Source organism: Caretta caretta, chromosome 3 (assembly GCF_965140235.1).
Source record: "Caretta caretta isolate rCarCar2 chromosome 3, rCarCar1.hap1, whole genome shotgun sequence".
In the NCBI taxonomy this organism is placed as follows: Eukaryota; Metazoa; Chordata; order Testudines; family Cheloniidae; genus Caretta; species Caretta caretta.
In genome coordinates, this window is record NC_134208.1 from 157,518,137 (window position 1) to 157,533,028 (window position 14,892).

Consider the following 14,892-nt stretch of genomic DNA (forward strand, 5'->3'; position numbering starts at 1 on the left):
CATCCTATTCTTCCTGTCACCGTTTGCCACCCGCTTGACACGGCTACTACAATGCACACCTGAGTTACATGGCACATGGTACCAAGGCTTGACAAGAGGAACTGCAACATCTGCAGAGAGGGAAAGACAGCAGACAAACGGAGACAGCAAAGCAGAGGGTGGACTGGGTGGTGGAAGGGATTGCTAATGGGCTACCAAACTGTTCTTTGCTAGGTCTCTAGCCTGAATCCATTCAGGGTTGGTACTCAATGGATGTTACCACTATCCAAAGGATGTTCAGTGGTCTACGTGAAATATGTGGCGGGTCTCACCGTAATATTACCAGCTAAGGGTCCACATCCCATTTAGCATCTCTGCTGGCACTCTCGGCAAAGAAAGTGAATGGCCAGGGGGACTAACCATCCCAGCCACAGTCCTAGCCATGGTCCCTGCAGGTCAGGTTTGAGGTGTGCTGGAGGCTTGCCCATGCCGTAGTGGGATGAAGCACCTTCAATCTGCAGGCTGACACTCGGCAGCCTGGCATCAGCAGCAGTACATTCACTGACAAAAAGCTCAGGAACAAAGTTTCAAACCAGTTTGGGCACTGACAACATCCCCAAAGGCCTCCCTCTAATCTGAATGCAGATTCCAACTTGCTTTTGTTTTCGATGGAGTCTGGCAGTCCCCTGTGGCTGTCAATCGCACTGCCACAAAGCAGCGGAGCTCAGTTGTTAATGCTGAAATAAACCACGGCTGCAGTGCTACATCGTATTCTGAGGGCTCCATCTAATTAGGAAGAAGAGTAAATCACCAAAGGGCTGAATTGTATTTCACTGCAAACATAATGAAAGGAACAGTCAGTCATTCCAGTCCTGCAAAATGCACCACAAGATCCTGATTTCCCAGTCACTTACCCTGAAGCTCTGGCGCAAGTGAGATCAGACTCTGGCCCCATGAATGCTTGGAGCAGGGGAGATTCTTTTCTGTCACAGCTGGAAGGTGAGCAGCGATGTGACTAGGACTCTGAGGGGCATGCTCTGACCTCCCTCAGTGGGGCTGTGCAGAGGTGCGAGCAGGAGCTAACCTCACGTAGCTGGAGGCACAAGTTCACCGCTTTGGTGTCACTACGTTAATCTGTTTGGTCCATTTTGTGTCGTATTGCTTTCCCTTTTACACACAAGCTGACGTCTTGCTTCTCAGCTACCTCGTGTCTGAGTGCTCCCAGCTTGCTGACTGAGCAGTCGCTGCCTGTTACGAAGGGTCAGACACACCACCATTGCTGTAGGGAGAAGCCAACTTTCCCTCTCTGGGCCAGTGAGACTCACTGTGGTCCAAGTGGGGTTTCCACCCTGCCTACCCTCATGAACTCCGCTGATGGAGAATACAAAAGGACAATTATTGCTGCTATTACACCAGTGCCCAGAAGCTGCACCCGAGACCAGGGCCCCTGTGTGCTAGGCCCTGTATATACACACAGTCAGAAACATTCCCTGCCACAAAGAGTTGACAGGAGGCCCAGCGAGATGAAGTGGCTTGTAGTCCAAGGTCACGCTGCAGGTTAGTGGTAGAACTGGGAACCAAACCCAGGTCTCCTGCCATTCCAGGGCCTTCCATAAAGAGTGTCTCCTCCACCCTCCATGATCATAATCCAAGCTTGGCCAATGTCACTTGTTTTTGCACTTCATGGTACCCCTGCAACTCTTGTCTGGCTTAATCTAGCAGTGAGATGGGCAAGCCCCATGGCTAGCAAAACTTGGGTCTGTTACAGTTTGCACCTTGGTTAAATACTGCCTGGGGGCTCCATGACCATGGCTGCCCTCTGATACTGGGAAGATAAGAACAAGACGTTATCAGGACCAGCCTCAAAGGGAACTTTGTTGATAATGAAAACAGCCAGCAACATAACATAGGTTAGAACAATGTATAAGGGGTGTAAACCCTCATGCTTCAGGGCATGAGCCAACTGCTAACTGATGGGTTGGGAAGAAACTTCTCCTACAGGCAGGTTATTCCATAATAGTCCATTTTGGTCCCTTCCTGGAATGAGGACACCAGACTAGATGGACCACACATCTGATCCAGCATGGCACGTCCTACATTTATGTTTCGTTTTCTTTGCAAAGACATGTTTTAGACGATTAATCCAAGAGGGAGAAAGGGGCTCACTGTGGCTTTTTGTGATTAATTTTTTCAGACAGCAGTGCAAGAAAGAGCAGATGCTGCAAGTCAGACCACTGGCAAGAAATTCTCTCTCACACAGACACTTTACATTGCAAGAAAGAAATAAAATACTTTAGAGAAATAGTGTATGGAAGACAACAATAGCTCTAAACAATGGATGGGATTATTACAAAACACAAGCATCTGTTCCTATGGATCCCTGACAGCGTTGCTACATCTGTTAAGACAGGATTTTTTTTTTTGTTGCTAGCCACACTCCCCAGAGGTGCTGAAGTACTAAAACCAGCTTAAGATCTGTCTCCCTGTCATCAAGTGCCTCGTTCTTCTCTCATGGCTGCAAGCCTACTGGATCCGATCTGCAGCATCATTACAGCTGCAAACAGAAACAAGCCCAGCCAGATCTAGCTGTCTGATATCGTGAACAGGGATGGTATATCACCTATTTGACCTCTCCATCAAGGCTCACAGCTAGGAGCTCCCCAAAGGACAGGTGCTAACACAGCGGGAAGAGGTGGATTTAGATGACTAGAAGCACAGGGCCCGAAATCCACTTGTCATCAAACTATATAGGGCAGTTGTGCTCAACCTTTTCCATGTTGGGACCTCTTTTCCATCTTGCCAAGGTCTAGCTGAGAACCTCTCTCCGATTTAGCAGTATAGTCATGGAAAGGTTGTCAAAGCCTTCTGATGATTGTTTTTTCATAGATTCATAGATTCCAAGACTCGAAGGGACCACTGTGATCATCTAGTCTGACCTCCTGTATAACACAGGCCAGAGAACTACCCCAAAATAATTCCTAGAGCAGAACTTTTAGAAAAACTTCCCATCTTGATTCAAAAGCTGGCAGTGATGGAGAATCCACCATGATCTTCGGTAAATTGTTCCATTGATTAGTTTAAAAATGTACCTCTTATTTCCAGTTTGAATTTGTCTAGCTTCAACTTCCAGCCATGTTTTACCTTGCTCTGCTAGACTGAAGAGCCCATTATTAAATATTTGTGCCCCATGTAGACACTGATGGCCTGTAATAAAGCAACCCCTTACCGTTTCTTTCTTAAGGTAAATAGATTGAGAATCTTGACTCTATCACTATACAGCATAAAAGAAAAGGAGTACTTGTGGCACCTTAGAGACTAACAAATTTATTTGAGCATAAGCTTTCGTGAGCTACAGCTCACTTCATCGGATGCATTCAGTGGAAAATACAGTGGGGAGACTTATATACACAGAGAACATGAAACAATGGGTGTTACCATACACACTGTAAGGAGAGTGATCAGGTAAGGTGAGCTATTACCAGCAGGAGAGCGGTGAGGAAAAAACCTTTTGTAGTGATAATCAAGGTGGGCCATTTCCAGCAGTTGACAAGAACATCTGAGGAACAGTGGCGGGGCGGGGGTGTGTGTGTGTTAAACATGGGGAAATAGTTTTACTTTGTGTAATGACCCATCCACTCCCAGTCTTTATTCAAGCCTAAGTTAATTGTATCCAGTTTGCAAATTAATTCCAATTCAGCAGTCTCTCGTTGGAGTCTGTTTTTGAAGTTTTTTTGTTGAAGAATTGCCACTTTTAGGTCTGTAATCGAGTGACCAAAGAGATTGAAGTGTTCTCCAACTGGTTTTTGAATGTTATAATTCTTGACATCTGATTTGTGTCCATTTATTCTTTTACGTAGAGACTGTCCAGTTTGACCAATGTACATGGCAGAGGGGCATTGCTGGCACATTATGGAATATATCACATTGGTAGATGTGCAGGTGAATGAGCAAGAATTCAAAAGTGGCAATTCTTCAACAAAAAAAACTTCAAAAACAGACTCCAACGAGAGACTGCTGAATTGGAATTAATTTGCAAACTGGATACAATTAACTTAGGCTTGAATAAAGACTGGGAGAGGATGGGTTGTTACACAAAGTAAAACTATTTCCCCATGTTTATTCCCCCTCACACACACACACACTGTTCCTCACACGTTCTTGTTAACTGCTGGAAATGGCCCACCTTGATTATCATTACAAAAGGTTCTCTCCCTCCAACGCTCCCCTCCCCCACCCCGCTCTCCTGCTGGTAACAGCTCACTTTACCTGATCACTCTCCTTACAGTGTGTATGGTAACACCCATTGTTTCGTGTTCTCTGTGTATATAAATCTCCCCACTGTATTTTCCACTGAATGCATCCGATGAAGTGAGCTGTAGCTCATGAAAGCTTATGCTCAAATACATTTATTAGTCTCTAATGTTGCCACAAGTATTCCTTTTCTTTTTGCTGATACAGACTAACACGGCTGCTACTCTGAAAACTATACAGCATGTTTTCTAATCCTTCATTCATTCTTGTGGCTCTTCTTGGGAACACTCTCCAATTTATTAACATCCTTTTTGAATTGTGAGCACAGAACTGGACCCAGTGTTCCTGCAGTGACTGCACCAGTGCCAAACACAGAGGTAAAATAACCTCTCTGCTCCTACTCAAGATTCCCATTTATGCATCCCAGGATCGCATAAGCTGTTTTGGCCACGGCATTGCACTGGGAGCTCAGGGTCAGCTGAATATCCATCATGACCCCTTAATCTTTTTCAGAGTCGCTGCTTCCCAGGATAGAGTCCCCCACCCTGTAAGTATGGCCTAGATTCTTTGTTCCTAGATAGACAGATTTACATTTAGCTGTATTATTGTTTGCTTGCACCCAGTTTCCCAAGTGATCCAGATCACTCTGAATCAGTGACCTGTCCTCTTCAATTTTACCACTATCACAATGTTTGTGTCACTGGCAAACTTTATCAGTCATGATTTAATGTCTTTTTCCAGATCATTATTCAAAATGTTAAATAGTGCTGGGCCAAGAACTGATCCCTGTGGATTTATAGTTTATAAATTTACAGTTTATATTTAGATTTACAGTTATATTTTGAGACCTATCAGTTAGCCAGTTTTTAATCCATTTAATGTGTGCCATGTTAATTTTTTATTGTTCTAGATTTTTAAATCAAAATGTTGTGCAGTATCAAGTCAATTACACCAACACTATTACCACTTTTATCAACCAAACTTGTAATCTCATAAAAAAAATACCGATTTAGTTTGACAGGATCCATTTTCCATAAACACACATTGATTTGCATTAATTATATTACCCTCCTTTAATTCTTTATTAATCAAGTCCTGTATCAGCTGCTCTATTATCTTGCCTGGGATGGCTGACAGGCGTATAACTACCCAGGTCATCCCATTTACACTTTTAAAAAATTGGCACAATATTAGCTTTCTTTCAGTCTTCTGAAACTTTCACATTTCTCCAAGACTTCTTGAAAATCAACATTAACAATCCAGCAAGCTTCTGAGCTAGCTCTTTTAAAACTCTTGAATAGAAGTTAACTGGACCTGATGATTTGCAAATGTCTCATTTTAGTAGCTGCTAGTAACATTCTCCAGAGACACTGATGGAATGGAAAGTGTGTGATCATCACCATATGATGAAACTATATCATCTGTTTTGCCTCAAATACAGAACAGAAATAGTTTTGAATGATTCTGCCTTTTCTGCATTATTATTGATCATTCTATCATTTCCATCTATTAGTGGACCAATACCATTGTCAGGATTCTTTTTGTTCCTAATATATTTTAAAATATCTCCTTATTGTCCTTAACTCTGCTGGCCACATATTCATCCTTGTATCCCTTGGCTTCCCTGCTTCTGATTTATATTCATTATTGTCAACTTTCCCTTTCTTCAATTTGTTCTATATTATTCTTTTATTTCTTTTACAGATGTCTTCCATTCCCCTCTAAATCAGTTTGGTCTTTTAACCAGTAAAACCTCCTTCCTTGATTGTGGCTTTTGGGGCCTCTAGTAAGGTGTTCTTAAATGATTCCCAATTATCATTCAAATTTTTCTGATAAATTCTTCATCCCAGCTGATTTGGCTCATAATTGTTTTCAGCTTTGTGAACCTGGCCTCCTTAAAGCACTCTCTACATATTACTGATCTGCACTTTATGTGGCTTGCACATTACAAATGTTATCAAATCATGATCCCGGGTAGCTAAGCTGTTTGCAACCCCCCTGCCCCTTCGAGAACACCTGAGCTAATATTTCAGGCATGCTGCAAATTCGGGCAGGTATTACTGCATCCATTCACATTTTCAAGGTGATGTCTGTGAACGTAAGAGCTAGAAACATAGTTGGATGTTTTAAAGAAAAAAGAAAGAATGAGAGGGAATGGGAGATTACTGGCAGTGCCCCAGTAACATGTTCATAATCACCAGGTTGAGACTCTTTGGTTTAGTGTATTTAGCAGCACTGTATCTATCACCATGGAGGAGATGGAGTACTATAGACCAATAATGGCAGCCTTGTCAGTGTTGGAGCACTTTGAGACATTGAAACGCTCCCATACTTGCACAGGATACAGATGAAAATAACTAGGGGAAACCATTCAGAGCATTTAGAGTGAACCCAGTATTAGTCAGACACTACTTGAGAGCATGGGTGGTGCATGGAACCCCCCTACCTCCATTCAGGGAAGCTAGCCCCCAGCCCCACCCCTTCCGTTAGAGGCCCCACCTCTACCTTGCCCCTTCTGCCCTCCTCCCCCACCAGAGCCCAGAGCCCCTCACTACAGCTGGGAGAACCCCGCCCCAACTCTGGAGTGCCGGCCCGCCCCAGCCCCAGGTGGCCCCAGCCCCGGAGCACCAGCCGGCCCCAGCCCAGCCAGCCGGTCCGAGCACCCGCCCTAGGTGCCCCGAGTCCTAGGCCACCAGCCAGCTCTCCCTAGCCCCAGCCCTCTTCGGGGGGAGAGGCTAAGCAAGGGCAGGAAGAGGAGCAGCCTGGTCTGGGACCATGAGGGAAGACTGGGATGTAGAAGGGGGCCTCGGGATGGAGCGTGGGTGGGGCCATGCCTGGCTGTTTCGGGATGCTTAGCCTCCCCTGGCCTATGATACCCACCAGCCATGCTTGAAAGGAAGAGCCAGCCCCATCTCTTGGAAGGATGAAGATCCCCACGTCCCTGCAACAACAGAGACTCACCAAAGTTCTCCCCACCCCAGATGTCCATGGCAGTGTCATACTTCCCCAGGTGGTTGAACCAGGTTTTGTCGATCACAAAGAGCCCCCCTGCAATGATTGGAGTCCTGCAGAGATACAAAGGGAAGAGGGGACAAGCCCTTACTCAAACACTGGAGTAGAACCTGAGATGCACAGTAAGCCACCTCCTTTCGCTTCCTATTCTACTTTCAGAGCGATATATCTGTGAATCTTCCTATCATCCCAAAACAAGGACACATGTCTCAACATGGCAGAGCCATTTAACTGGCTGGCTTGGTATTTTTCTGTCGATCATAAACTGCCCGGCACTTAAAAACAGGTTAATGCACACATTAACACAACTCCTATGAGCCCAGAGTTCACAGCCCTTATTGTACGCTTCATAACCAAAAATGCACTTAGCACTTGGGGGTTATTTACATGGCATGACCTAAATGGCCTTTGTGCCAGGAGAGATCTTATTAGGAACACCACTGTAACAGGGAGAGGAAGCCTGTGCCTATTCAACAGGGGATTTTTAAAAGCCATCACTGTGAGTTTGATCTAGAATTTCTCAAACTAGGGGTCCCGACCCAAAAGGAGGTCACAAGACTATTGCAGGGGGGTCACGAGAGTGGTGGCTGCTGGCTGGATGCCCAACTCTGAAGGCACCACCACAGTCACCAGAAGCAGCGCAGAAGTAAGGGTGGCATGGTGGGGGGCAGTTTGCCCCTTTTTAGGGGGGGGTCATCACAGCCTGAAATATTTTCAAAGGGGTTCTCAGCAAAAAAAGTTTGAGAACCCCTGGTTTGATCTTTATTTCCAAACAGGGCTACTTTTTGCCTTCTGGATGAGCTGAGGTTATCAAAGAGAAGTCATGTGGAGGGGTTGGAGAGAGAGAGAGGAGGATCATTTTAGGAGTATCACCCATTCGATGGGGCAGGCCCCATGCCTACGAGCCTGTGCCACATCCTGCAAACATGTACAATTAAGATGCATTGGATTTGTCTCGGGTCTCATGATCTCTCTGCACCGCGAGGGGGCTCCAATTGTTTTTGCAGGCAGGACAATCATGAAAATGAGATGGGGCACCGGGAGATGAACATGAGCTCGTTACAAGAACCAGGACAAGAAGCAGCAAGATTTGGTTCCCCATGATGTGTGTCCTCTGCATCATTTCTGGAGCTCTGAGCTTTCACCACCACATTCCCTGTTCCATGCTTCATGTCACAACAACGACATTTCTGTTCAAGGACCGGACAAAATACCAGCCAACATCATACCTTAGCCAGCAACAAGGGGTGAATAAGGTGAGGCACTCCCTCCAACCCAAGGGATGAGGTCAGATTTTTTTCTCTTCCTGATTTGATTAACTCTCCTGAGATTCATCACTCACTTCCTATTACCTTCAGACTTGCTGTCCGCCCCTTAGGCAGCTTAGAAGGGCAAGGCTGGTTGGGAATGCATGATCTGGATCACTTGCTTTCATCAAGGGTTTCACCCTTTTTCAGGGATTCCTCTTGTTCTTGGGTAAAATATGAGTTGTGAGAAGTAAAGTAAGAGTCTTTGTTGGGGGAAGAAGGGTCTCGTTCACAGGCTGGAAGAACTAGGAGCCTTCACCTATTTTTACTTAGCCTTTTGGGGTGGGGGAATCATTTGGAGCCCTTAGGCACTGCCTTATTACAATAATAATAATAATTGTGACCCTGAGTTGTAAAACCCAAAGTAAACTGGAACTCAGGATAGACCCATGAGACTCAGGACTGTTATGGGACGGGTGGGAGTACCTATCCGTCTCCTCCATGGTGCCATATGTGTTAAACCAGGTCCCTAATTAGGTACTTAGATTTCCTTCTGGACCAGCTAAATAGAACCATGTGCTGTATCTACAGAATTGGGCAATATCTCCAGTCAGGGTCAGATCCATAGCCGGTGAAGTCAACGGAAAGACTCCCGTAGACTTCAGTGGGCTTTGAGTCTAGTCCTTAGTGTGCAAATTTCCCTGCAAGTGAAAAGGGGAAAATCAGACAAGGCCCTGGACACAGTCTGGCTGGCACCAACTTCCACAGAAGAAAGCCCTCCATACACCCCAGTTTTCCCCCCTCTGCTGCCTTGCTACTTACTTAATGGGTTCTGTAGGGTCAATTCGTTTGGCTTTCTGCTCTGGGGAAAGCTGCTCCCATTTGAAATGTAGACTCCAGTCAAACCCTAAAAACAAAGTATAGAAGGACCATGGCGAAATTGGAGATGGACATAAACCAGGAGGTCACCAAACCCATCCCCTAGCCAGCACAAAATTGTTTCTGATTCTTCCATTTTAAATGACCCAGATAATGGGTCTGCAGCCAGTACTCTGAAGAGACGATTCCAGTGTCTAACACATTTAAATATTACAAACAAAAAACTACATGAAAGGAGAGCTACAGTTGCAATGTCCAGCACTCAAAAAAGTCAGAAAGTGCCAGAACAAAGGTGGCCTGTAAAGCCTTAATTCAGCACCCTTGCGCGTATGCATTAGGATACGGTCTTTAACTTATGTGAGCACACACTATCGTTTTCACAGGAGCCCTGCCTCATTCAGTGAACAGAACGGACAGGGCTCAGTTGATGATCAGCAATATAATATTTAATTTTACCACCATCGTTCAACATATGGGCCCATGGCCTTATTTATTTATTTATTTATTTATTTCCTCATGGGCTTTTCTGTTGTGCTCATCACTGTAATACCTGAGGGTTCACAAGCATTGGCGAATTTACCTTCACAACCCCCCTACAGGATGATGGGGTGACACTATCCTCATTTTACGGATGGGAAACTGAGGCATGGAGGCATTAAGGTCCAAAGTGTACATTAACTCTGGGTGCCCTGTTTGAGAGACGTAGGGCCTGATTTTTCAGAGTACTCAGCATTACACAGTGTTTTGAATGTTCAAAGCACAACTCCTGTCGACTTCAGTTGCATTTGTGAGTGCTCAACACACCTGCAGATGAAAACAGGCGCCAAAAATTGAGGAACACACAAGTAGTGACCATCTCTGAAAAGTCTACTTTAAGTGCCTGTTGCAGCATCACACAGGAACTCTGTGGCAGGCATAGAACCCAATTCTCCTAGAGGCATTCAACTGCCTAAACCCCAAGACTCTCCCCTCCCTTTCTGCAGTCCCCTGCCTCATTCACTACCCACCTTTCAACTCTGCAACAAGTGAAACAGGGGCCCTCAAACAAAAGCCTCTTTTGCTGCACAGCCTGGTTCATTCTCTAAGCATGTAGGAAATGTCGCATGTTCTGGGGCTTCTAGACAGAGAGGTGCAGAGCACAAAGGGGCACAGAGACAGGAATCTCAGAGAACCAGCAAGTTTGCACTAAGGTCGAAACTAGAGACTGCCTCATCTGCTGGGCCCCCATCTTGAGAAGGAGGATCAAAGATTGTAGCAAAGAGGCAATGAGCCAAGCCTGTCTGAACTTGAAGAATGGCTTTGGTTCTGTTTATAGAACTGTATAAATTGCCATACCAGAACACATTCATGGTTCATCTAGCCCAGTTACCCTTTCTGCAGAGGCTATAGAGACTGGACTTCAGTATGGGCCATGTCTCCTCTGGCACAAACCTGTTAATCTGTCGTTAGTCTCATAATAGATTCCATTTGCCTCTGTGTTAAAACCACCAGACAACCAAGCTTGGCTGATAGTCTCTGCACAGAGCATTATCTGGCACTTTCTAGAGAAATCCAAGGACATGAGTAAAAAACTCCAGGGGTGTGTGCTACACAAGAAACAAGGAGAGGAGCCACTCTCTCTCTCAGAGTAATCAGAGAACAGCATTCTCCAGGGAGGGAAGAGTCATCTTGCCATTTAGCAGAGGGAAGTCATATTTCAGGGCCTGATTCTTCACTGTGTCACTTTGGTTTTACACTGGCATATCTCTGGAGTGACACAATGGGGAAATCAGGCGACCAGAAATGTGCAAAGCTCAGAAGGGGACTTCAGCTAACAACCCACTTATAGCTGTGGAGATATGTATGGCAATACTATCCCTCTATATCCCTCCCCTTCCATGACACCTGGTTTTCTCTGCTGCTAGGGGTTAGCTTAGATGGGATACTTCACCCGCATGGCCACTGCACCCTAGTAAGGAATTCCATTCCCTCAAGTCAGTGGTATGAAAGGCCAGTCTAGCCTTGCAAACTGATAGAGGGGGAAACAGGGTATTTTTAGTGTGCTTGCAGAAAACAGCTGTGTATACAGAGCATTATAAATAATCCTTACAGTATTATAAATAATCCTTACAGTAGGGAGCTCCGACTCAGTGCCTCCTTCACACTGAGTCAGCCACTTCCCTCTGCCAGTGTCTGCTGAGCATAGTACCTCACAGATCAGCATCACCCAACAGGGAGTGAGCACAATACACACTCACCTCCTCTCAGGTCCGAGGAAGCGGCCACATAGGCAAAAGTGTCCAAGTTGATGATGTCGATAACTGGACTGACCACGCGGGTTGGATCCTGAGAACAAGGAACAAAACAACTCATGACTTTTGACCTGGTGTAGCTTCTCCTCAGAAGCCAGCTCAGTAGCAGGGTGGTGGGAAAACCTGTCTTATGGGCAAAGATGTGAGGAAGCTGGTTTGCCACTGGGGTCTGGAGTCCTCTACTGATCCACAGGACGGACAAGTCAAGGGGATGGCCAAATTCTTAGCTGTGTTCACTGGCTGGAACTCCTGGTGTCAATCCAGTTTCTTGTGGACCGGTGTCCATATCACAAAAGCAACCCTCTAGATAACTTGTTGGCTGTCTTATCAGAAAGGCTAAGGATTGAATGGAAGCATCCGCTCAGACACTCTCATCCCTGGAGGACAAAGTTGAGGATACACTACCAGGGTGGTGTGTGAGGAAGCTTATACTTCCCCTATTATGAACAGAGGACTTAGTCTCCAAGGCTGTCAAGCCAGCATCTTTCACTAGCTCTAAATTCTCTCACAAAGAAACCCGGACTACATAGGGTGTGGGTGGGTTTTACACCAAACTTGGCTCAAGAATCTCTAGCTGAGTACAAAACTCCATCTTTCTTTTACAAATTCATCAATTTATTCCCCCACCGCCTCCTTTCAATTCTTTTTATTGAATTTTAGAAGTTAAGCCACAAGCAAGAAATTTAAAGAATAGACAAAACAAAGCCAGCCAGCCAGTTAAAACATATAGAAAAACACTACATATAAATCCGCAAAATTACCATACAGCACTGCTTTTGTCAAAGGAGGGGAAGGGGTTAAAGAATGAAATGATGTTAAATATTTGGTACTAGTGATTTAATTATCTTCTTGTTATAGGAAAAGAGATTATACAAACAGTTAGGGACAAAAATATCTATAGGAGGATGAGATTCTGACAGCTTTGACTGGTCTCTTATCTTCCCTTTTCTTTTCAAAAATCCCGAACTCCAATTATAGCTCAAACTTCAAGCTTTTCCCCTCACCAGATCAAATCGCTTTTCACAGACATGCAGACGAATGCATCTTAGCACATGCAGGCTTGCTCTCTCACTCTGGGAGAAGATTTTGTTTTAGAAATCAGTCCTAAAAAATAGGAGCTATGTTCTGGTGCAGTCACAGAACAAAGGAGCTGAGCACTGAAAGTCGTGCTGCTCAGCCATATTGGGGACTCAGGTTTTATAAATCGGAATGACAATTCTTGGCATTTCTATGACATTGTCTATCTGAGAATCTCAAAGCACTTGTATGGACATTGATGAACTAAGCATCATAACACCCTTGTCAGGTCAGTAAATATTGTTTTTCCCATATGGTAGATGGAGAAACGGAGGCACAAGATATTAAAGACTGTGACACTCTGTACCTCAAAGGAGCACCTTGGAACCCCCATATTCACCACTGCCATATAATTATGATATATTTTGTACAAAGTATACCTTGTGAGGATCATTTTGAAAGTCTTGATTTGTTGAACATAATATCCTGTTGGATTGTACGTACTATCATTGTATGTGAAGTTATGAAGTATTGCTAAATATGCTACTGAAATATGCTGTGAGATTGGGAGATTCCCACAGCCAGCCTTTAAGTTGCAACAAAGGAGGGCACAGACAGCATTAATGGCCCATCAAGAAGAATCAACTATCCCAGAGACTTCTCAGAGAAGGCACATACACAATGGAGCTGCCTGACCCCACCTCACAGCTAGGATCTTTCTAGCAGCTGGAAGAAGGTATAAAAAGAGAGGCAGTGAGATCACTTGGCTTCTTCACCTCCCCATCTCAACACCTGGAAAATCATCTGGAAAGAAAAGACTTGGAACTAGGGAGATTGGTCCCAGGCTGTAAGGGGGTCCAGTCTGTGTACTGAGGAACTGTAAGCTGACTGTGCCATCTGTTAAAGTGGGACTGTTTGATTCAAATCTTCCGTAGTCTAAGTTAGAAGTAGACTGAGAATTTATTTTTGTTTCTTAGATAACCAGTTTTGATCTCTATGCCTGCTACTTATAATAACTTAAAATCTGTCTTTCTGTAGTTAAGAAATCTGTTTTATATTTTACCTGAAACAGTGTGTTTTGGTTGAAGTGCTTAGGAAATCTCAGCTCATGTTAACAGGGGCTGTTGCACATGCACTACCCTTTTGTCGGTGCGGCAAACAAGTTCATGCATTTACACTGGCCAGGCTTCTGATCAGGGCAAGACGGTACAATTCTGGGGCATAAGGCTGGAGCTGAAGGGAATTGGCTGGAGCTTCTCCACTGATAGTTCATGAGATGCTGGGAGATCATTCATGTAACTCAGTTGGGCATGTCCCTGCCTGTGGATGGCTGTGTAAGTGCAGTGCCTATCAGAGGCTTGTACCTTGGCATCAGCATCACAGTGAGAGAGGCAGCCCAGGTTGGTGGGACATAGGGCTTTGCGGACCCACAGTCCAGGTTGCACCTTGGGGACCCTGTCACAAAGTCCTGCTCCTGATTAAGTCAATGGCAAAACTCTCAATCATTACAATGGGAGCAAGACTGATCCCTAAGTGGCTTGACCAAAGTCAGTGCACAGAACGCAGACACCCAGACTTGTGTCTGAACCCCAAGATCACCCTTCCCCTCAAACAGCATACCTTTTTGCTGGAAGCTTTTCTACCTCCTCAGGTTGATGATTTAACTGGGAATTGGTCCTGCTTCGAGCAGGGGGTTGGACTAGATGACCTTCTGGGGTCCCTTCCAACCCTTATATTCTATGATTCAGCATGATGAGCTTTTGAAATTGATTGAAAAATCCTTAATGTAAGAATCCAACTAATACAGAACAGAAAGCCAAATAAGTGACCCCAGAGGTTAGCGCTTTGCTCTAGGGATGGTCGGGAATTTTTTTTTCCCATCCCATGAATATTTTTTTGATGCATTCAACATTTTTCCTATAACAAATGAAGACGAAAAGTCAAAATCTAACAAATACAACTCCCAAAATTGTTTTTTTCATTTGGGGTCAATAGAAACATTTTGTCATATTTAATTTTGATTTCACCTTTTTCTCTTTGTTTAACCTTTTTTTTTTTCAGTCTCTGTAGCTTAAATTTCTAAATGAAAAGTTGTTTCGAACCAGAAAACTGGATGTTTTAATTTTTAAAACGTCAAAATGAAACATTTCGATGATTTTGAAACCTTTGGTCTGAACATTTTTCAAGTCAGGAGAGTCGCTGAACCTGCCCCTGTT

The 14,892-nt window shown here is 44.6% G+C and overlaps 1 protein-coding gene across 1 annotated transcript in view; it reads right to left on the reverse strand.

Annotated features, from left to right (window-relative positions):
• Window positions 1–14,892, reverse strand: part of GALNT14 (polypeptide N-acetylgalactosaminyltransferase 14) — a 191,075-nt gene that overhangs the window by 28,712 nt on the left and 147,471 nt on the right. The window contains exons 7-9 of the mRNA XM_048843389.2: window positions 11,606–11,693; window positions 9,312–9,396; window positions 7,192–7,295 (exon numbers count right to left, since the gene is read on the reverse strand). Coding sequence (XP_048699346.1) covers window positions 7,192–7,295; window positions 9,312–9,396; window positions 11,606–11,693 — 277 coding nt within the window. The remainder of the gene's footprint in view (window positions 1–7,191; window positions 7,296–9,311; window positions 9,397–11,605; window positions 11,694–14,892) is intronic.